This window comes from Lissotriton helveticus, chromosome 3_1 (genome assembly GCF_964261635.1).
Source record: "Lissotriton helveticus chromosome 3_1, aLisHel1.1, whole genome shotgun sequence".
Classification (NCBI taxonomy): Eukaryota; Metazoa; Chordata; class Amphibia; order Caudata; family Salamandridae; genus Lissotriton; species Lissotriton helveticus.
Genome location: NC_136061.1, coordinates 665677578 through 665701842, shown reverse-complemented (window position 1 = coordinate 665701842; position 24265 = coordinate 665677578). Strand labels below are relative to the sequence as shown.

At 45.1% G+C, this 24265-nt stretch overlaps 1 protein-coding gene across 4 annotated transcripts in view; it reads right to left on the bottom strand.

Annotated features, from left to right (window-relative positions):
• Positions 1–24265, bottom strand: part of MACF1 (microtubule actin crosslinking factor 1) — a 990087-nt gene that overhangs the window by 725563 nt on the left and 240259 nt on the right. For all 4 annotated transcript variants that reach the window (XM_078680764.1, XM_078680763.1, XM_078680765.1 and 1 more), the window contains exons 3-5: positions 12293–12382; positions 3380–3457; positions 2848–2940 (exon numbers count right to left, since the gene is read on the bottom strand). In XM_078680764.1, the coding sequence (XP_078536890.1) occupies positions 2848–2940; positions 3380–3457; positions 12293–12382 (261 nt within the window). The remainder of the gene's footprint in view (positions 1–2847; positions 2941–3379; positions 3458–12292; positions 12383–24265) is intronic.

Sequence of the window (24265 nt, the reverse complement as noted above, 5' to 3'; positions counted from 1 at the left end):
TCTGAGTGTGGTCTTGGGGTCGGTGTGGATCTGGAAGTGAAGATGTTCGGCGGTAGCGAGGTTATCGTCGGAGCTGGTCGTGATGCGGATGGTGTTTTTATGGACGATGGCGATGCCTCCTCCTGTTTGGTTGGTGCGGTCCTTCCGGATGATCTTGTAGCAATCCGGGATGGCTATGGCGATGTCGGGAGCTGAAGAGGCGTTCATCCAGGTTTCTGTAAGGAAGGCGACGTCCGGAGATGTGGTGTCGAGTAGGTTCCAGAGTTCAATGGAGTGTTTGTGGATCGAGCGGGTGTTGAGGAGGATGCACTTCAGGTGGTTGTTGTCGGGACACTGTTTGGAGTTTGTGGATTTGGTGTGGGTCCTGATGCATTCGAATTTGCAGGAGTGGCAGGTGAAGGGTCCATGGGTGTGTCCCGGGGCAGACAGGTAGCATTGTGGTGAGCGGCCGGGGTTTAGAGCTGAGAGAGTAGCGGCATCATAAGTAATGCGGGCGGAGTGGGATTTGCGGGGATCAGGGGGTCTGGCACTGGGCGCGGTCCAGGCACGGACGGGCGTAGACGGGCTTACCTTTGCCGCGCCTTCGGCGAGGATGGGGCGCGACCGTTGCGCGTGAACGCTGCGCGCAAAGGCATCTGTCATATGTGGAAAGTGGAGGGGGGAGGGGCGAGGGAGGAGCAGCTGGGAGGCAGTAGCGGGGTGGAGAGCCGGGCAGGGAGGCACCACAACAAACAACAAAATGGCTGCAGGCCAAAAGCGAAACTGGATTGGGGCACAACCTTAAATAAACGCTATGCACAACTGGAATTGTTCAGCCAAAGGCAAGCACAATACAATGTCACTGAATGCGCGCTACGGTAATTATTTAAAGAGAACAGCAGACAGGCACTAATGCGCGTTTTGCAAATATAGCGCTATGATGAATGAATTTATAGCAAACAGGCAACAATGGGAGTAGGAGCAATGCGACTATGGCAATTTTGCAGTTTAAAGCGCTACGATACCACAACAGTGCGGGGAGCTGCGTGGGGAGCGACCGCTTCAGAAGGCTTCAGGACGGTCACCTTTACAGTACATCTGCAAACAAAGAATAGTCCTATGCCTTCACCTGCTTTTAAGTATAAAGCACAGTCCTTTATGTGCTAGGAGAAAGCTAGCAATGGAAGCAACTGACTGTCAACGCACCTTTCTAAACAGCTTTTCTAACAGCAAAGAGCAAATACTTCTCCTAAGAACGCCTGCTCCCCCACCAACTTGTCTGCAGTTTAATTCTTCACCCACCAAAGAGTTCCAACAATCTCTATGTGCAAATAACCACCCTCACAAGCACTTGGGAATTTCCACGCATTTACGTTCTCATCTACCGTTTCATTTCATCTCGGAGTACTGCCTGATGACACAATAGTAATGCACAATATATAATTTACTGTAATTAATAAACCAAGCAAGAATCCCTGTTATTTGAAAAGAACAGCGAAGAAAAAAGTTAAAGCTTGGCTAAATGACATGAACCTTGACCGTTGTGAATCCCAATTTTCACCAAATACCACTTGGATTCACCCTGAATACCAGCCTCAATGACGACCTTGTACCAGCTCTATCTTCCAAAGAAATTGAAATTGTTTCTTACAGAAAACGACTTCACAACTGCTGTTCAACCCGTTGAACAAGTCACTTACCTTCGGTAACGCATTATCTGGTAGAGACTCTATCTAGCTGCAGATTCCTTACCTGACGCCTGGGAAATTCAAAGGTAAGAAATCTGCAGCTAGAAGTCTATATCAGATGTACTCTCACATTTCCATAGTGATAACGCACTGCTCTATAGCCTCCAAGACTTCTCACTGGCACTCCTTAGGTACATCCTACATGCCATAGCATTTTTCACCCAGGGCCCAAAGAAATATGATCACATCCCCTCACCCTGATGGAACTCCATAGGCTCCATTTGCCTGCAAATACCATCTCCAAAACCAACTACATCATTTACAATACTATCAGGACCAGCACCCCCATGTGGCTTGCAGACAGGTTCACCACCTCTGGTGGATCTCGGCACACATGCAGCTAGGATACCATCATACTGCAGACTAATAAGAAAAAGAAAGAAAAAAAAGACAGGCTGCTGGCCTTTTTCCATCCAAGCACCAAGGATCTGAAACAACGTCCCGCATCTATTAGGGCCACTGAAAATCTTCTCCAAATTAGGAGAGAGTTGAAAACGCACTTCTTTAAAGAACACTACATCAGAATGCATTAACCATCTAGTAGCCAGCTTACTCTCATATCGCTGGTCTTTGAAACAGCACAGCTTTCTCATGCCTTTTGGCTAGGTTAAAACAATAGAACAGGGTTTTCCAAAGTCAGTCCTGAAGGGCCAGATCCATGCCAGATGTTTAGCATATCTCAATTTAGATAAATGTAGTTATCTTATAAATCTGGCATGGATCCGGCCCTCCAGGATCGACTTTGGAGAACCCTGCTACAGAAATACAGCATAAGTATTTACAATGTAGTGTTAGTTTCAAGTTATGCCCGACTCATCATCCGTGTTAATGGTCCCATTAACTGTACCCTCTAATGTTATAGCATGGTTTACACCACTGGTTTAAAAAACTTGCACCCAAGTACAAACTTGGAAAGAAATTTAAACAAGTAAACTCACACAAGGAACCGCCTATGCTATGAACCACATCATGCCAGCCAAGATACAACTTAACTGAGCCTGCATGCAGCATGGCATGCCTCACTAAGACAGGCTTCTGTGCTGTATGGCAAAGTGCCGAACAGGCAGCAGGCATGTGATGTTGGGTCCTGGAAACTGGTACACAAAAATCCTGTTCCTACCTGGAAATGGAGGATGATGGTCCAGATGAGCCCCAGGGTAAGCTTTGGGTTTCCATCTGTGATGTCATCATTTCGGATGTTCACCAATTTCACCTGAAACGAAGAAGCAATAGATGTCTGAGGCAGGTGCATCATCCAATTAGTCCTTTCACGAATACCTGAACCTGGTGCATTTGCCAGTCAATAGAATGTGCATTTAATGAAACTGCACCGCCTCATGGCGCTCTGAGGATGCACCAAATACATTCTGGTGTCCAAATAAACACAATCAAACTCTTCACACCACTGTTTCTCCAAACGTTCACTTGACTGCTCGTACCATATCTTGCTCTGCAGTTTCTCCAAAATGGCACATCATTGCTCCTCCACTCGTCCACTCAGACAACACCTCTCTCTGCATTCTCTCCATTACTTCAATCACTAGCTGCTCCACCAGTTCATACAGACTCCTCCGCCAGCTGTTTCTATACCCACTCTTACTGCAGCGGTCTCATGAGTCCAGCTTGCTGTCTCGGCGATGGGAGGGACTCACCTGCCGCTGCTTCAAGAAGTCTAGAGCGATCTGGACATTCTGCAGCCTGTGAAACCGCATCCGACCCTTCTCTCGTGGCTGCAAGAAACAAGGTATGGTGTATGAGTAAGGGAGATTCTGGGTGTAAGCAAGGGTTAGGGGGTGAGTGTTGAGTGAGGAATCTGCACACAGTACAGCCGTGACACTAGATGGGATGCTTCCGATCGGACAAAGATTTCCAAGCACTAGTTCAAGTCGTGTCACTGCTTAACTTCCAGGACAACTCGAAACTGCTCACTAGACTGGCTTTAAAGGTACCCACAAGACACACCTCAATCTTTGAAAAAACTTCACTCAAAGGTCTCAGAAGAAGCAACCAGGCCTCCAAATCAGACACGTGGGTGTCCATCAAAAACAAGAGGCGAGATATTGAAAGGCAAACACACATTTCTTTCTGCTTAACTACACTACCTGACCTAGATTTCAAACATACTTAATCTTTGAAATACAAGATGTCAAGAGTACCTCAAGACTAGATCACACAGGCCAGATCCCAGACAAACCGGAAAGTCCATTTCACCTTCCTCTGTAACCCAGGCTCATAAGAAAACGAAACCCTAAAACACTCCCTGACATTAGCCATGTAGGAGTCTTCAACAACAAAGAGGCCACCTTCCGGAAATCTAGAGTCCAAACTCTGCGACAGTTCAGACAAAACCCACAGAGCATTCCATAAAAGACAGAATTATTTCTGATCTTAACAGAAAGCAGCTAAGTATCAATCGTGTTGAGAAGGAAACATACTGACGAACTCTTACTTAAGGCCCATCTGTAGCTTTCACAGAACAGACCTCCTCCAGGCTAGACTGAGGCCTCCACAGAACAGGCTGGCTTCAGGCTACATTGCTTACCCTTCAAAAATGTGGTGTGTTGCACGCCAGGCTACATAGCCTGCACAGAACAGGACCTGCTCCAGGCTACACCATGGCTCACTTTAGTCTATATTGCAAACCCACAAGGGACCATAGCATGCTACCACTTATCTTGGACTCAGTGTATAAAACTTGGTTTGCTTCTTGCTAATCTGCACCACTTCTTCTGGTTACTGTCTGTATTGCAACATTCACAGACAATCAGTCACTGAATATTAGACCGCAAAGCTCATGGCTCACTCGACTGCACTTTACAACCTTAAACAAAATGCGCTCCAGGCCAGACAGTAAACCCTCCAAAGAACATGGCTAGCTAAAGGCGAGACTGTGCTGCACTACGGAACATGGCTCTCCTTAGGCTGGACTTAAAAGCCTTCAAAGAATAAGGAGTGTTGCAGGCTAGAATGAAGGCGAGACTGCATAGCCTGAGAAGAATAAGGCCTGTTCCTGACTCCACCGTACAACCCCCACAGAACACGACTTCCATCAGCCTTCACTGCTCAGCCTTAAAAAAAACAGGTTGCTACAGTCTAGCTTGGAGAGCCTAGGAACATGGCTGCTTACAGTCTACGCTGCAGTATTTATAGTCTACTGTTCCCTACATGCTAGGCTTTAAAAAGTCCATAAGGCACGGTTCAGTCCTACACTATACTGTATAACCTTGAAGAGGGCGCGCACTACAACAGACTGAACAGTCACTAAAAATGACCTGTTCTAGACCAGATTGCACACAACACCTCTCCAAAAATGTCTTGTTACAAGAACACATGCCACCTCCAGAGAACATGGCTTGTTTCAGACTCTAATGCACTCTCCACAAAGCATGGCTCGCTCCAGGCTAGACTACACTGCCTCCAGAGAGCACGGCTCACTACAGTCTGAGCAACACTGCAACAAAAGAGCAGGGCGTGGTACAGACTCAACTGCACCACATCAGATGAAACACTGATTTTTCCATGTGGGCCTTCCGCTAGATTCACATTATTCACAAGAACTTACCCTAGAGAGGATTTCAGTAATTATCCAAAATTAGGATTTACGCTGTTGTAATATGATCTCACCTTAAACTAGCTTTCACATAAACTCTAGAAAAATCCCAGCTTATGGCAGACTTCAGAGAGGCTCCATCAATATCTCACCTTCGACTCCAGAAGGAGCATAACTAGATCTCTAGCTTAGACTAGGCTTCCAGAATTGGCCCACAAACACAAGCAGTATCTCATTTTAAGATGACTTTTAAAAAGACTGACTATATTGCTAATGAGACTAGCCTCCAGGCCGGCTTGTTCAATACATCTGCTTAGGTTAAATTTTCGTCAATCCTCAATCTCTCTGAGACTACTCTTAGGTTGGACTCTTAATATCTTGCCACAGGTTCCCTTTCAGAAAGACTCCAGCAATATCTAAGCGTGGGCTAGGCACCCAGCAATATTTCTGCCTGGATGAGGCATTGTAGAGACTCTAGCAATAGCTCACTTTAAGTTAGACTGCAGATCCTCTTCAAGAACATCTGATAGTCCCAAGAAACTCACGCCGGTTACAAAGGTTTGGCGGCCACCAGAAGTGATCTCATCACAGCTTAGACTAAAATAGCGCTTTGAGATCCAAAGTGCTGTTTGAAAATGCAAGGATATGTCTAACTTAAGCGAAGTCTCCCACTCTGTGATACTTCAATTCAGAGATACACTCTTCCCCAAGAATCTGTAGGACACTAAATATCGTAGATGCATTCACACAATGCATGACGTTCAAGGCCTTGGCTTCTTGTGACCTTCAACAAGGTCCAGGCTTGAGAGCAAATACCCAAGTCCTCTTCATAAAGGTAGCCAGTCCGAAGTGTGGTTAGCATTCGTAAGCTTCTAGATCTAGCAAGCATCACCAACACACAAGCCTTCCATACTCATGCAGTGATTTGTTAGCAAACACCCTAATAACTCCTAGGAAAGCACTGCTCAAATGATGAACTCTCAGTAAGTGTTAGGTGACCAACCTGAGAGGACAGCATGTCTGCAGATCCCACCCGAGCAGGGCTCCGGCTCACCTTAGGTGGAAGCACACAGATTCCTGTTTTCACTAGGTGCTAGCACACACATTTTTCCTCTTCTCAGGTGCGAGTCCAGGGATCTCTACTCTCCTCTAGTACGAGTGCACAAATGTCAACTCAGCGTAGTTGTGAGCACACACATTTCTTCCCTCCACGCACAGATCCAGTTGAATAGTTTCCTGTCCTCTCTCGGACATGCCCACCCCCCAAAAGCAGTGTGTTTCCATGCTAGGCAAGTGGTCTCTCTATTACACTGCAAGGCTTCAACATTGTGAGGCTTGGTCAGATAATCCAGGAAACTGATCATTCTTAAGGTGAAAGATGAATGAGTTTTTAAGCTAAGACACTGCATTTGAAGCAGCATCCTAGAGCAAATTTGCGTTCATAACATGAGCACATGGCTCGCTAAGTGACTGCCTTTGTCGGTGAATGACTGCCTATGTCGGCAAGTGCCTACGTGAGTGTCTGCCTCGGTCTGCACTTGCCTACTTGAACCAAAAGGCCAGCCCAAGGTCTGGATTATCAACAGCCTCACAATGTTGTGCTCAAAACCCAACCTACAACAACGTCATCATCCTCTTCTTCAGGTTCTTCGCAGGTGATTGGGTGCGAGGATGGCACTCGGGTCAGGGGTGCAATCTTCAGAAGGCAGGGCTCCTTATGCCAAAAAAGGTAACAACAGTGCAAGCACAAATACAATTGAGAGTTACACCCAATGTTTGTAAGGTGGTAACTGCAGCAGGGAGAGCAGACCACAGTGAGAAAAGGCAGAGTGTAGAGCAGAGGGAGAGAGGAAAGACTGCTAGCAGAGAGGAGGGGAGACTGCAAAGGCAGAAGAGAGTGACTGCAAGGAGAAATATGTTGAAATACCAGGAGAGAGTGATAAGGGCTGCCAGGAGGTAGGAGGTACAACTGCGAGGACTGGGGAATAAGACTGCTAGGGAAGAGGGGAGACTACAGGAAGAAAAGAGGAAAATAAAGAGAAGTTAGACCGCAAATGCAGGGGTGTGGCATCCTATCGCCTGACCCAGTACCACAGTATGGATCCGTGAAAGAGAATTATCTTCCACTAATGCAAAGATCTGTATACCTATGTTTAAGTTGTTCAAAAGTGTATATACGATTCATTAGCCTTTACTTTTAGGGTGAGTGCATGAATGAAAAGCAGCGAGAGGTGCGCTTAGCTTGCATTTCTGAGAGTGGTTCCAGTACACAAACACACATTTAACAATTTGACTGATTTATAATTCTCCCAGAATTGTACTTGAAAATATGCAAATAAATGCATGAGCGCAAGTCTGGTGTTTACTCAATTTCAAAATAAAATGCACACAAAAATTTGCAACTTGATAAACAAGTTTTGCCAGACTATTGTGTAACCTCAAATACCATTTCTCTAAGGCGTCAATAACGAAAAAGTGTTTGAGGCATGACAATATTTAAAATAAAAAAGATGAATAATGGAAACTCTATGAAGAACCATCAGAGGTATTATGATAGGCAAAAGGAAAAAAACCGAGGGGCCTAAATCCTAAAGAAAGTTGCAAAAAAAACACCTGTAGATACGACCTTAAGGATATCACACGTTTACAAAAATAGACCTGGAACTCCTAGAAAACGTTTGTAAATTCCATTTTGGCATGGTAAATGTACGAACACACGTATCTGGATTGTGATCGCAATAATAACCCCAAACATGGGAAGGAGTGCACAAGGTGAATGAGCGATGCCCTTAGGTACACCTGCCATTAGGGTCATCTGTAGACCAACAATTCTTTGTATGAAGGATCGAGAATGGCAACTGGCCAAAGGGAAATGAGGTCAACCAACTCCAGCACTGGTCCCTACACTGAGCCCCGGAAGTGGGATAAAGCTATGATACAGAGCATCCTCTCGGAGGATGGAAACCAGGCTGATTATTGGTTTTGTAAACTGTGAAGGTTCCCCGTAACAGATTGACAGCAGCTGCTTCCCAGCTTCTAAATATAAGCAGGAGCAGCACTCCAGCATTCCCAGAGGTCCATCGCCCCACACCAGCATCTGAACATGCAGAGGTGGCCTGCTCAGGGCCTCAAAACTAGCACTAACCCGGACGTCTACCAGCATGACCCTCTGTTGACGTTACTGCATGGACAATCCGGGACTCCTCAATCACTGATCCAAAGCAGCATAAGTCCTTCTCTGCCCCTCAGAGAGTGGAGGAGGGCTGCTCAAATCAACCAACAAGTGCAGGTGAGCTTAATGGTGACTCTCCATTGGAGAGTATATTCTGGTGTTGATGGAATACACACAGTGTGTTAAAATACCCCTCACACACCAAAAGGGCCCTTGGTGTCATGCTTCATCATCGGGGTCTTCCCGCCCCGCTGCGGGACGGGGCAGTGCTGCGACAGGCGACTACGCTGGAGCACCTTTTTAATGTGGGTACTATGTGAGTGAATAGGAGTGAGTGTCAGTGGGGTCAGGAGTGATAATAAAGGTGAAGTTAAAAAATACCTGGCCAAAAGGGTGATGCGGAGAGGTAAAGCAAGTTACTGGGCTTACTCTCCTGTGTGGGTCAACATGTTTCGGGGCGACGTCACAGAAGCCACTGACGAAGGAGGAAGCACCGTGGTGCTGGGGGTTGATTTGAACCCCCAATTACCCTTCGCCCTGCCTTGGCTCAAGGGGCATTGACACCCTATTTCCAAAGCTTACTACATCAGAATTTCTGATAGAGCTAAAACACGTACATTTATATAACATAACTATACACATTGATAACGATAACATTTATTTACACCCATTAATTGTGGTATAACATTAGTGAGTGACAGGGGGATCTACACCCGGTCCTGACGAAGGGGCAGGTCGCCCCGAAACATGTTAACCCACACAGGAGAGTAAGCCCAGTAACTTGCTTTACCTCTCCGCATCACCCTTTTTAACAATACCAGCCAGTGCCTATTAACCACATCGATGCTATGCATTTTCCCGCTGTGTGCTGGAATCAACAAAAACACATGTTACATGACGAGCTGGGCTCGTCATGAGCGTAGCAGGAGGCTACCTCATGACGAGCCCAGCTCGTCATGAGTGTGGAAGGGGTTAAATAGTTTTTTCTACCACTTGGCCAGGTATTTTTAACTTCACCTTTATTATCACTCCTGACCCCACTGACACTCACTCCTATTCACTCACATAGTACCCACATTAAAAAGGTGCTCCAGCGTAGTCGCCTGTCGCAGCACTGCCCCGTCCCGCAGCGGGGCGGGAAGACCCCGATGATGAAGCATGACACCAAGGACCCTTTTGGTGTGTGAGGGGTATTTTAACACACTGTGTGTATTCCATCAACACCAGAATATATACTAACTTCATATGAGGTGGTCTTTGTTAATTATTTGTACTTTCAGAAGAGGAGGATTTGCCCACCTCGGTGCCGTGTGGCTCCACCTCTTCACTCCCCCTTTTGATATCCTTTACTCTCCATTGGAGAGCCTATTGAATCTCAGAGGCAACGCTTGCTTGTTGCATCTTTGTGGCACAGCCTCCCACTCCCTTTTGCAAACCTTGTCCTTCTCTGGTAGCCACAAGCCGCTGTGTAGTACTAAGTATAGGCCAGGCCCCCTTCAGATTGTCCTGGATGCCTGAGGGATGTGCCCCGGACACGTTTTGAGATCCCCTGATATTGGGTGACTAAGCCGAGGTGTTACACCCTGTTGGCTTACTTTCTACCTGGAGCCAAAACAGGACGGCTTTTCAGGACCAAATCTGGTCCTCGCTGGAGGTGGCACCATTAAACAAGTACTGTTGCACCTTGGGTAATGAAGCATCCAACATTTTATGTATTGTGAAAATCTTAACTCCAAACAAGAAAACAAAGCAGGTCTCCAGAGCAAAGGATTCTGGATAGTGAAACTTAACGTTAAGGTTCTAGAATTGCAGAGAATCTCCCCACATACTGGCCTCATTGCGCTGTGATTTGCTCAAGATTTTCCTAAGTATCAGCTAGTGGTGCCCGAAGAACATATTAAAAACTTTTGGTGGGAGGATTGTGATACTCGTTGGAAGGAGAGAGGGGGTGTGAGAGACAAAAGGTTTGATTTAGGGAGTTATTAAAGTCTTGCTCTTTTAGCAATAACTCGTGCTGGACATTTAGGCTCTATGGTGACTGTAATTTCCTTGCTAAGCTATATTGAGTCTCAACCTTCGCGCCACCTCCTTTGAGCGGGACTTGACCGCTCAATCATGCAATAAGAGAGGACCAAAGAGGTTTGTAGGCCACTTTCCTTCCCAGACCAAGAACCCAGCCTCTCGGTCCATGGGAAGCACCTGTAGTCTCACATTCGATATTTCTGGGTAGAGCCACGACACTGACCAAGGGAAAGGCGCTGGAAAATATCTTCAGAGCAGAGCACCCTCCAATCTCACACTGCTGGGGATTTCATACTCATGTGACACTCGTTCTTTTATTCCAGGGTATAAAATAATATTTTCACTGGTTTCAAACGATGAGAAGATTGTGAGATGCTTAATGGCTGCTCGATGACTTAATATCACAAGCCACGACAAGTGCGCAAAGGGCGAGTGAGGAAGTGAGTCACCTTGTGAAAGCGAGCAGGGCACACTAAAGCTGCACAACCGAGGCACCGCCTGCACAGAGCACCCTCCCACAATAGACGAAGACTGCAATGAGAGGACCCAGACGACAAGGAGCATGGACAAGACAGCAGGGAGCATGGACAAGACAGCAGGGAGCATGGAGAAGACAGCAGAGAACATGAAGAACCCAGAAAGATGAGGAAAGCCACACACCCAGACTGCCAAGAAATGAGGGAGGCCAAAAGAGTGAAAGAAAATTAATTTACAGGAGCTAAAGGTCCGAGACAACGGAGAAGATGGGGAGACCACAGGTGACAGAGTAGAGCACTAGGAAGACTGAAGAGAGGATGGAACACAAAGAAAGAGTTGAAGTTATACACATTTTCCAAACTAGGCTCTTCGGCCAAATGGTAGGCGCTGTCCTTCCCACTTTTGCTTCTCTTTGTTTCTATAGCGCCTAGAGACGATTTGTGTGTGCGTTCTGTGCTTCGTAAATGCCCCTACTGATGAAAATGAGAAGAGAACAGTTGTTGCAGGGAGGAAGGCATGTGGGACAGTGACGAAGTAAACAGGAAGAGGAGAAGGAGGAGGAGGAAGAAGGAGGAGGAGGAAGACGAGAAGGAGGAAGAAGAGTAGGAGGAAGAAGAGTAGGAGGAAGAAGAATAGGAGGGAGGAGGATGGAGACCACGAGGAAAGCAGAAAAAAGCCTGCAATGAAAGCAGGAATGTCACAGGGAGGAACAGGAGGATCCCTGGGAGTTGAAGAGGGGGGTCAGAAAAAAAGAAGAAACCTCAAAAGTGGATGGGGTAAAGAAGCAGAGGAGAGATGTTCCGGTGCGTAGAGATGCCATTGGGAAATCAGACTATAGAATATAGGGAGATAAAAAGAAAATGCAACACTTGGAAGAAAGGAAGCTGTAGGGAGAGCAACAAAAAAAAAGACTACAAGAAATGATGAAAAGTAGAACAAAGTGACGCTGGGTGAGACTTAAGGCTTTCAAAAAAAAGAGATTATGCAAGTTAAAAACAGAGCTCAATTTGTAAATAAAGTGAACTTCGGCCAAAATACAAAGGCAGCCCTGTCTTGATTCTGCTGCATGACTCCTTCTTTCACCCCCTACATTTACCGTCTATCTATCGCATCCCTGCAGTTTATTTTCCATCCTTGCCATCTCCCCGGGTCATTGTTTTCCCATCTTTCACCATCGTCAGTCTTTCTCTAGATATAGTTGAAAGTAAAATGATGATGGTGAAAACGTGATGCCCACCACTTGCACAATGCATGACAGAGCGCAGAGACAGAAAGAGACACGCGACAGGAAGTGACGTATGACATCTGCTCGCACCAGGTGCGACGCATTCTTGACGCACTCACCAGTTTCACGCCGGACAGGACCTCGAGCAGCGAGATCAGGTTATGCCCGTCACGGAGGTCCTCGTACAGATCATTGATGTGTTTCCGAACCTGGCAGGAGGAAGCAGAGAGTGCATTTTAATACCGACACGGAGAATTACAGCTCAATTACAAATCAACGCCATTGCTGATCAACGTGAATATTATTTGCAGTTTTTTAAATGTTGCAGACTTTTCTAAAATATTTTTCAGTCTGACATTTGTTGTTCGTAAAATCTGCACCCACTCTAGATAAAGATAACAAGGAGAGCAAAGACACAGGACAGCATGTGCAGCTGGAAGAGACGTGGTACACGACAGAAGTGACAGATCAAGAAAGTTAGAAACCAGGATCATGTGGGGGACCCCAAAGGGCAAGCCGTGGACTCGAGGGGGTAAAGTAAGAGGGTGGAGCCGAGGGCACAACATACAGGGCACGTGCATGGAGGGGGCGGGAAGAGCAACATAAGGGGCATGAAACAAGGGCTATCCTGGGGCATGAAACAAGGGGCATCCGGGGACACGAGAGGAAGTAAGAAGATATTAATGTGTCATGAGCGATAACAAATAACGGCAAGTACCAATGGCATGGGAGAGTAACAAGGGCATGGGAGAGTCACAAGGGCATGGGAGAGTCACAAGGGCATGGGAGAGTCACAAGGGCATGGGAGAGTCACAAGGGCATGGGAGAGTCACAAGGGCATGGGAGAGTCACAAGGCCATGGGAGAGTCACAAGGCCATGGGAGAGTCACAAGGGCATGGGAGAGTCACAAGGGCATGGGAGAGTCACAAGGGCATGGGAGAGTAACAAGGGCATGGGAGAGTCACAAGGGCATGGGAGAGTAACAAGGGCATGGGAGAGTCACAAGGGCATGGGAGAGTCACAAGGGCATGGGAGAGTCACAAGGGCATGGGAGAGTCACAAGGGCATGGGAGAGTCACAAGGGCATGGGAGAGTAACAAGGGCATGGGAGAGTCACAAGGGCATGGGAGAGTAACAAGGGCATGGGAGAGTTACAAGGGCATGGCAGGGAAAGGTATAAAAACACAGGCATGAGGAGGGAGGTAGGGAGGAGAAAGGCATAGAGGATCCAAAAAGATGTACAGAAGGGGGAAATATCAAAGGGCAAAATGGAAAATGATAGGGCGGGTTTCAATGATAGGAGACACGGTGGCTGGGGGTCGAACAGATACAAGATGGCTGTTGGGCAAGGACAGGGGGCATGGAAGAAAGTAACAAGAGAAGCAAAGTCGGAGCTCAAGAGGGAGCGTGTATGTGTAACACGGAGTGTGTATGTGTAAGAGAAACTGGCACAGATCATGAGAGGCAGTGGTATGGTCGGTGAAAGAAGGGGCTTAGTATGAACAGCAGCAAGTTACAAGAAGTAACAACAACAGCACAAAAGAGTGGCACAGATCACCAGGGTAACAGAATGGGCATTTTCTGGAATTACGTCCACAAGAGGAAGTAGAGAAGAACAAAAAGAAAACGACACAGGCATTCAAAGAAGTGACACTGCATGCTAGAAGCGTCAAATGGATGTTTAGGCTCCAGGGGCGTGAGAGAAAGAGAGAGCAGGAGACAGAGAAAGAATGAATGAGTCCTTGATAGAGAGTCAGACAAGTGCCCTCCAGAATGAGGGTTGTTAATGGGACTTACCTCTAATAATAATTCTCTGGCATGGGATCTTCAACAGTCATGACTTTGCTATATACCCCGATGCCTCGAACCATGCACAAGATATAGAACAGGGTTGAGCTCACTTTCCATATTTGAATTAAAGCCAGCTCTTTCCGCGCTTTACTAAGACTACAGGCACCCCAACGTCAGGCAACAATTACAACAACTCAGTTGCTTTTTGTCGAAACATGTCAACAACCCAATTCGAAAGTTGGGGTGTGTGAGTGGGCTGCATGTGAATACTAGGAGAATATTTGTGCTTAAGAATTCCTGCCACAGACATATAACCTTTCCTGTTCCAGCATAGGATCATCTTCAGATTAAAAACATTAGAGTGGTAAAGTCAGTAAGACTCAAATACTTAAAAAGTCCTTTAAGTGTTATCTCCTCAAAGGGTTTTAAGGGATGCCTACTTCCCCTTAGGGTTATTACAGTCATCGTAACATAAATAGAAATATTTTCAGAACATATTGCTGTGTTTCCACATGATCACTACCCAGCTCTCCAATGGGGAGCACATTACTTATGGGAAACAACCAGGTAAGAAGGACAAATTATTTTTAAGCATAACAATTTTTTCAAGCCTCAGTCTTTTTGGAAATCATTTGGTTAGTTCCGGCTTGCTGTTAATCACCACTTCATAAGTCAGCAAAAGATTCTCCAACAGAGATGTACAAGACCACATCATATGAAAAGATGACTTACAATTTAATGGACTAAGCTGATACTTTTCTTCTTATATGGTCCCCTTTTTGCAAGAGCCCCCTCCAATATCCCTTTAGTTCGCTTACTCATTACCATCATTGTAATTTCTACCCCTCCCTTACCTCTTTCTGCCCTGCTTTATAGCTTCCATCTCTCTTCCCTTTTTTCTTTGTACTTCTTCCCTTTCTCTCTTTACTTTCTTCCTTCTATAGCTAGTTCTCTTACCCACTGCCTCCCTTTTCAATGTCTCTTAAATATTATATGTAAGTATTGTTTGATATTTGTGCGTTTGTCATAATCAACTTTTTAGATCTCAGCACGGGTATATATGCTGGACTTACATGTCACCGTATTTGCTGTCATTACTGAATTGTACCAATAAAATAATACAAAACAAGACTCTCCAACACTTAAAAGTCTTTCATGCTAATCACAAATCTTAGGATCACCCATTTAGCACATAAAGTATGCTAAACTTGTGAAGACTAGAAAAGACTGTTTAAAAGAATGGACTTTAAACTTTGGGTGGTTGGAAGCAGCTGAATTAATCTCTCTGAGGCGAGTTGGGACACCAGATAGTGGCCGAGAGGAGAATCGTAGTTTAAATAGTGCTGTGTTTTTAGTGAAAAGAACAGAATGCCAGCGAGCCTCTCTGTAATGGACCATCAGTAACATTTTTGCCACTCCTTTCCTGGCTGAGAGTAGGTTACAAAGAGGGAGGGTTGCAAAATAACCTTCACCCCCATACCTCCACCGACCACTACATTTCTGATAAAGGATACTTTTATACTTTAGTTTAGGGGGATCAGGCTGCCCATAGCATGTTAGCATTCATGCATTTGATTTCATTTTCATGGATCAATTCTATTTCTGTAAATATATCGAGGAACATGCGCAAACCTTCATCCTACCACCAGAGGGCTGGAGAGAAGAGAGGAAAGAAGAAAAGCTGTATAATATCCCTCCCACACCCCACCTACCTCCCCCACTCACTAGCTGCTGGATACATTATGCACCTCTTCCTTTTCTCTCCCCTAATAAGTCTGGCAATATTACGCTAACATACTAAATAAAGGTAACTCCCTTGGATGCCTGTCAGTTAAGCACATTTCCATTTTACCTTCTGATTGGGAGGAGACACTATATGCAATAGCTTAAGGGCATGTTAGTTCATAGAATTTGGTAGAGAGAAGATTATATGGGGACCATATCTCCTGGAATGTCTCACTTTTATATTCCACAGAGGGTTAATTTCTCCATTCCCAGTAAGTTCCAAATCTTATGGAGCCACTTTGTGTTGTCCGGAACCCGGTTTCTACCCTAAAGAGTACGAATATCCTGAAGTGCAGCATATAATGCAAAGGAAAGTTGTAAGCCTTTCAATTATATCAATAGGAATGATTGCCTATCAGGCAATTCTGATACTGTATAGGCTGGGCATCGCAAATTTGCGTGTCAAAGGTCTTATCAATATCATCTAAGACATACCCCAAATATAGAGTTAGTTCGGGGCAATTCTACAAGAGGTGAAGGAATGTCCCAGTTTCTCCACACTCTCTCTCCAACAAACCTAGTTCAGTTCTGGGTATCGCCTGTGGGTTTGGGCTGGAGTTTGATACACACATGTTCCAATCTTGGTCATGCTCTTTCTGCTTCAGCCATTTCTTGCCTTATGTCGGGTTCGATATAAAACACAATTCCACTTCTTACTTGTAAGAGTGCGCCCTAGTTCTCTACCCCAGCGGTTCTGACCAGCATATTTCTCCTTCAGGGAGGGTTGTGTTGACAAGGAGTACTTTTCAGAAAGTAAGCATTTATCAATATCCTTTAATAAAATCCACAAATTATTTCAAGAAAATGACTAACCATCACAGCAAAGTTTGAATTGTTAACTATGTTTAGAACAAACAATTTGATAGAATAACCGTGAACACATTGTTTGCCATTCTGGGGGGAAGCAACTATTTATTTATTTTTTACACAGGGGGATGCGCAGCATTAAAAAGTTTGAGGGCCACTGCTCCTCCCCCAAGTGCGCAAGTTCTTGCTGTTCATGTTGATGTTAGAGGATGCACAACTGCAGCAGTAGCATCCAAACGTGTGCTGGCAGAGGAGACCAGAGTGCACTTGTGTTCCACAGGTTTCCCTTGGCAAACATCCTCTGCATGAGTTCTTGTTCCTTGTTTTCTCCGTCTGCCCATCAGCTCACAGCAAGCAGCCTCGGCTCCGTGCTCCCGCTCTGGTTCTCCCTGTCGCTGGATTCCGCCACTAGAGGCTAACCGGCGAGTGTGGAGGTGGCAGCGGGGATCCAGAGTAGGGGGTTGGGGCCAGGCACCGGAAATTTCCACAGTGAGTCGAAGGGGTGGGGGGCGGTTTTGTGGCAGTGGGGGCTTGTTTTGCAGCAGTGCTGCAATATCGGCCCCCTGTAACAAAATAAAAGCATCAGCGGTTCTCGCAACTAGAGCTTCTCAGTGCCAGTTCCTTCTTTTTCACAGAGTATTCAAGGGCTTTAATCTCACTTGGCAAACAGAACATAAGTTTCTCTACTTATCTTTCAGATTTCCTGGATATTCTTCAGGAGCTACTGACATGGCACGTATTTTCCATACTGGTTAGTCCAGTTTAAGTCTGCCATTTTTTTCTCTAAAATTTCTCTATCTCTATTTATTCTTTAGGTAGCAATCATTTTGCTTTGTGTACATACAGTCCTGATGATGACACCAGTTGAATGAAAGTCGAAACGCCATCAACAAACATCCGCAGATTTAATTTATGACATTACTTTGTAAAAACAATACTGGGGTAATTGATATTCATGCATAATATCTACTGCTTTCGTTTATATTCACGTTTTTCACCTGTGTTGTTCACTGTTCCTTCACAAGCACTATGTGTTCACCATGCACTGAGTGGTATTTGGAGTGTATGTTGCATTGAGTGCAGTGTAATTATGTGGCGTGTAAATATTTGGCACTTAGTGGTATTTGGAGTATATGTTGCATTGAGTGCAGTGTAATTATGTGGCGTGTAATTGTGTGGCACTGAGTGGTATTTGGAGTGTATGTGCATTGAGAGCTGAGTAATTATGTGGCACTGAGTTGGATTTGGAGTGTATGTTGCAATGAGTGCAGTGTAATTATTTAGCGTGTAATTGTGTGGCACTCAGTGGTATTGGAAGTGTATGTTGCATTGAGTGCAGTGTAATTATGTGGTGTGTAATTATGTGGCACTGAGTGGTATATGGAGTGTATGTTGCATTGAGTGCAGTGTAATTGAGTGCAGTGTAATTATGTGGCACTGAGTGGTATTTGGAGTGTATGTTGCATTGAGTGCACTGTAATTATGTGGTGTGTAATTATGTGGCACTGAGTGGTATTTGGAGTGTATGTTGCGTTGAGCGCAGTGTAATTATGTAGCATTGTGGCACTGAGTGGTATTGTGTGGAGTGTATGTTGTACTCAGTAGAGTGTAATTGTGTGGTGTGTAATTATGTGGCACTGAGTGGTATTGTTTGGAGTGTATGTTGCATTGAGTGCAGTGTTCATTGCGCACACATAGCGCCGCTGTTTGGTAAAGTGAAAGCGCCAAGGAGATGTAAAAAGTCACGTACCAGGCGCACACAAACACACAATGGCGAGATGGCAAGTGTAAAGGATATATATGTGTGTTGAGCACTGGAAGATTAAGTGCTGTGTCTGATTAATTACAAATGATTTATGAACATTGGGAGGCTGATAAACCAAGCGGACTAGCACAAATTTGAGCCTGTGACTATTGGGTGTGGCACATATTCCTGCAGTTCGTAGGCACACTAGTACGCTCAGCTTTCAAACCAGAATATAAAGCACCGCAATGTACATCATTGGGCACCCATAGCGCCGCGGTTTGGTAAAGTGAAAGCGACAGATGTAAAAAGTCACGTACCAGGCGCACACAAACACACACCTCTTTACATTGCTGCCTCTAAAATATTGCAGAAGTGTCCGGGAACGATCGGGCAGACGTGGCCTCTGGCTGTTCCCCCTTGCGTGGTATGGTAATTATTGTATATATCTATACAATAGCGCTAACATCATTGTGCACACATAGCGCTGCGGTTTAAGGAAGTGACCAGTGGCTTGCTCGTATTCCGTACATCTGTACCCCGTGTGCTTGTCAGAACTTGCATTCCATTTGCCTTTTTGTAGCACCTTCTAGTAAAGAGCTATAATCTTTACTGGCTAGCATATAAAACAAGCAGCGGGTATTCTCGTGCTGTCGCTTCAGGCAGCCAGCATCCAGTCCCAGGTTGCAAGAGCTTCCAGATCACAATGCTCAGACGCTGGGACTCGAGCGAGCACTTATGTGACATGTTTCGGATAGGTGTGCAATAGCATTGAGCTGTGGGGCGCGATAATGAGACAGGGCGACAGTTTCAGCATCCGTGTGACAGACAAGGTTAAAGCAGGACAAGAGCTGCATGAGGCGCCGCATACCGTACAAAGAGCCGTTGCAGGGCATCCGACGCGTGCAGGTTGGCAGCCTTGAAGTGCTCCTAGGGTCCCTAGCACAACTCCCGAAGGCTGCCGTGGTCTGGAGCGCCGCACACATACCATCCCAAGGGTGACGGCAAAGCGAAGGGCGGGTCCGTATCCTTCACTGAGCATTAAGAGTGAGAAGCATGGGATGTGGGTAGAGGGCACGCCGCGGGAGCTGGCGGGCACATGGTGGAGGAGATGCCCACCAGGATGGATGCCCAGCTGAGGTTGCTGGCAACTGCATTTTTAAGGGGTGTGGAAGGTGCTCCCCAGGGAGTTTAATACAAGTTATGCTCTGACACTAATCGTACCCGCACTCACCTCTCAGCGCCGCCTCTTCTCCCCAGTGATGTATTGCTGAAAGGGGCGCCTCGCTGCCCAAGAAGGTGGATGGAGGTGGCCCCCGATCATTACTGCACTTCCGGTTTGCCCTCGGTGGCTGATAGGAGGGGGCATGCCGCACCAACGCAATTAAAATCAATGTAAGGTTACCGTGGCACAGGGCACAAAGGGGGCATGCCGCAACAACGTGATTAAAAGCGTTTAAAGCTCCCCGGGCATAAACTTGCTATCTGCTGGGGCGGGACTACGTCCCCCAGCATTCCTACACTTCCTGTTTACCCTCAATGGTGGGGAGGAGGGGCCACGTCGCAAAAACGTGCTTGAAAGCTCTTTAAGCTTTCCGTGGCAGGGACGCTCCTGGGACAAAGGCGGGTCGGTCTTTCGCCTGACGAAGAGATGGCAATAAAAATAAACCAGGAGTCTGGGGAGAGAAGCGGAGGGGGCTCGAGGCACATTGCCGGTGCCTTCCCCCGCCGCCTACCAATCCGTGCAGCCGCCACCACCGCGGGACGAGAGGAGCCCAAGAGACCCGGTGAGTGGGGTCGGGGGGGCTGTGTGTGTGCGCGTGAACCCGTGAGTGGGGTGGGAGGGGGGTGCGTGTGTGTGTGTGCATGTATGTGTGTGTGTGTGTGTGTGGGCGTGTGTGTGCTGTGTTTGTGTGCTGACTTGCTGGGAATCTGAGGCAGGAGATGTGCACGGCGCCGGCCTGGACGTGCGCGTCCACAGAAACCAATCGCCGCGCGTGCCCGACCCCTGTCTCAGATTCCCAGGAGACGGGAGACATAAGTTGTCGAGCTGGACGCAATGCTTCGCATTGCTTTCTCCAGCTCGACCTAAAAAACAGCTTGATAGTGTCTAAATGTACTCTCTTTGGAATATTTTTTCCCTGATGACTGCTACAATTGATGCTTAGGAAGCAATTCAGTTCAGTCTGCTAACAAACCACATTCATTCCTCTGTTGCCAAACTCTGGGGCAAAGAAAAAAGGTACTTTAGATTTTGAGGGGATTTTTTAAAATGGCAATAAAGGAACTGGTTTAAGTCCAGGATCCAAGCACGTTGGTTGAGTTTCCCTCAAAGAAGCACAAAATCAAGAAGAAAAAGTTAAGCAATCGTCTTGAAAAAACAAAACAAAGGTGAATTTGGTTTCCAGCCAAAAATGGATTTTGTAATATGGAGTCTCTAGTAACCGGTTTCATTTTGAGGCCTCCTGCACCTAAGCAACTGAGAGAGACAATAGTGACTAAAAGGCCAATGGTACTCGTAAAGACCGGGTCAATTGAAAGAATTACTGGTGATAATCTGAATCCATTAGTGGCACATTTTAAACCTGAAATAGCACCTTAGGCTATGAATGCTCAGAACTCAGAGATTATGATTTCCCAGACATTCCATTGCCAAACTCAAATAGGCTACTAACAGAGAACAAGCATCAAACAAATGTCTAGGATGAATCTTATTTCTATATACATTTTTGTTCTTTGTTTCCAGGGGATGTTTTGCCTTTAAATAGGTCAAAAGTTTGAAGTTACTACATTTATTTCCATCATTGTAATTCCTTTCATCTAAAGAGATACATGGGGTGCTCTTTTCCGATAAAAGAGACCTTTTACATTGTAGAGTGATTTTTTGGTTCAATCTTATCTTCTAAATCATCTTAGGGAACATGGATTTTTCAGAAAGAACGACTACAATGCATTTCTGTTAAAACGGCAGAACAAATCTTTATAAAAGAAACAGCATAAAGAGTCAAAGATATTTGGTGGGCTGGTCTCGGATATACTGGAAGGTGAAACAGAGAATTTCTCTGAAAATCTGCAATTACTCAAACTCATTCAATAGTGGGGGAACTCTCGGCATCCAAAAGACGAATACAACATTTACAGCACAATACAGATGCCTAGAAAGTCAATTCTGACCATTTATGGCTGGGAATCCATGTTTTTTAAACAGTAACACACACCATGTACAGTACAGTCACTTTATTTAACAACCAAATATCATTAGGATCAAGAAATATGGCTGGGCTGGAGAAGTTGAAAATAAAACTCTTGAGAGCACCAAAGTCATCTATCTTCAAGAAACATGGGTATTGCTGACTTTGAGTAGACTCCTACTATGCTTTCCATTGTCCAGCCGCCAATGCTTTCTGTGGTCATGTGAAAGGGGGAGGGTTACCATTCTCCTGATGACTACATTGGATTGGATTAACCTACGTATCCCATGTGCTAATAATTATGTAAAATGTTTGAGGACTGATTTTACATTCACCGAGGAACCAAACGTTTCTTTTTTTAACTCATTATGAACACATATTCCCCCTGATCAGCAATGCAATGATATTTTAGTAAACATGTTTGAATTCATTAATGGGAATAAGCCCTGCCATTCTTGGGTCATGCAAAATGTTTATAGTTGTATGGGTGAAAGACATTTTGACCATTTACTAAATATTTATAATTAAAAGATTCCTCCTATTCTTACATATGCACTAGAATGAATTCATATATCTTGGCATTTCTTAGACTCATATGCAAGTAAGACTTTATGTAAATTTCTGAGTTTGTGTATGGTGATCCTTGTCCAGATTCTCAGATTAGAGCTTGGTGTATCCAATGCCTGTGTGTGCCCTGGCAAATGCAATCTGTGTGGCTACAAGCTATATTACATGGGACAGCTGGATCCATACATTCTTTACTCCTCTCCTGACACTAGACTGGCTAAGGTAATGACTTTTCACACACATGTACATTTTACTTTAGAGACTTTCAGTTGTAGTAAGGGTGTTTTAAAAAGTTCATCTCCAGGTCACTTTTTCTTAAAGTCTAAAGTGAGAAATTATGCTTTTTCGAGATATAAGACAGTGTCAACTTGAAATTGTATAGAAATGTTACCTCTGGGAATGGTTTTGCTGCGCGTATCCATACCTTTGTTTCAATAAAATCTCCCATATGTGAATGGAAAAGCATCCTCTTAACACTCTAAAAGCAAGCTGGTATCGTCAATTCCAAGACTCTGAATCACGCAATTTATGTAGATTTGATACCTAAAATCTATTCCACATTTCCGAGTGATAGTAGAAATTGTTTTATATGTATTCCTCAATAGTGAATTTAATATATCAACTCACAAAGAATTGTTGCATTTTACTTCACACGCTCGTTCCCCACAGATTTGTTATAGGATACTTAATTTTTTTAGGAGCTTTTAGCGTTTTAAAAATAAAATTAGCATTATGTTTGGTTATTGATGTGACATAAGGTGGTGATGGGCTCTGTTGTAATAAATTGTTGCTCTTGTTTTACATTGTTGAACGCAGCTTAGTGTGGCATGATCCAGCAAGAAGTACATGGAAGTAGTGATTGCGCGCAGCTGGGCACAGAGCTCCACTTTGCATGGGAGAGTTTGACTAGAGCAGTTGGGGAATTTTGCGGCTGCCGCAGACGTAACAAATCCAGGGCGGTGGAAAGAATGGGGCCTAAAGCGGCTGGCACAGGGACCTGTGATCAACAAGAATTTGCAATGCAATAGGTCTCGCATTACTGAAAGTTTGAGCAATCAGCGTTGCTAATAATAATGCTTCGTCATTAGCTCAAACTTTCAGTAATAAGAGAGCTATTGCATTGTAAATCAATCACAGTATCAGCGCTTTAGCTTTAAACATCTTAAGCTAAAGCGAGGGTGCCGCAACTGCTTCAAAAGTAAAGAAATAGACAAAAACATTTTTGTTTCCTATTTCTTTACTTGTGAAGCAATCATTGCACCCGCGCTTTAGGGTAAGATATTTAAAGCTAAAGCACGGATGCTGCCATTGTAACAAAAGTAAGCAAATAGAAAAAGAAATGGTGACCGCACGCTTTTTTCTCTATTTCTTTTCTTTTATTACAATGGCGGAACCCGGGCTTTAACTTTCAACATCTTAAGCTACAGTGCGGTTGCTGCATTGGCTTCATAAGTAAAGAAATTGAAAAAAAAGGCATGGGGACGCATTTTAAAAAATCTATTTATTTACTTTTGAAGCAATTGCAGCACTCGCACTTTAGCTTAAGATGTTGAAAGCTAAAGCCCGGGTGCCACCATTGTAAGAAAAGTAAAAAATAGAAAAAAAGCACGCGGCCCGTTCGTCGATCGCATCTAACAAAAGAAAGGTGCGGCTGACATTATTCCAGCTGAGGTGTGCCGCCCTGGTTAAATAAAAAAAAATGTAAAAGCATTGTGGGAGAGCATGTCCTACCTGCAACAGGAGAAAGCCATTTAAGAAAAAAGAGCTCAGAGGTTGTAATTAAAAGATACCGAATAACAACACATGTAACAGGGGGTGCCCTCATGGGAGGTTAAAAGAAGAGAAAAGGCGGTACTAAGGATGGACTACAAAGTCTATTGACCAATAAAAAGGCACCATTTACAAAGGAGAGTGACATGAGCCCAAAAGAAAGATGGGCGGAGCTTCATGCCCATATCTTGAATAAAGCTTGTCTCAAAGAGACAACGCAAGCGCTGCCTAGGCAAGACCTAAAAAGGCATGGGACGCCCAACATCATTAAATCAGACTGGTGAGGCAGTGGGACAGAATCCTGGGAGCAGTTCAGGTTGCCAGACTGGTTAAAACCTTCCTCTAGGAGGAGAGGTTGACTCGGTGGAGAAAAGAAGGAAAGGATGCCCCTCCCCCATGGGGCTCAGGAGCTTTAATCATTGTGCTACGATGCAAC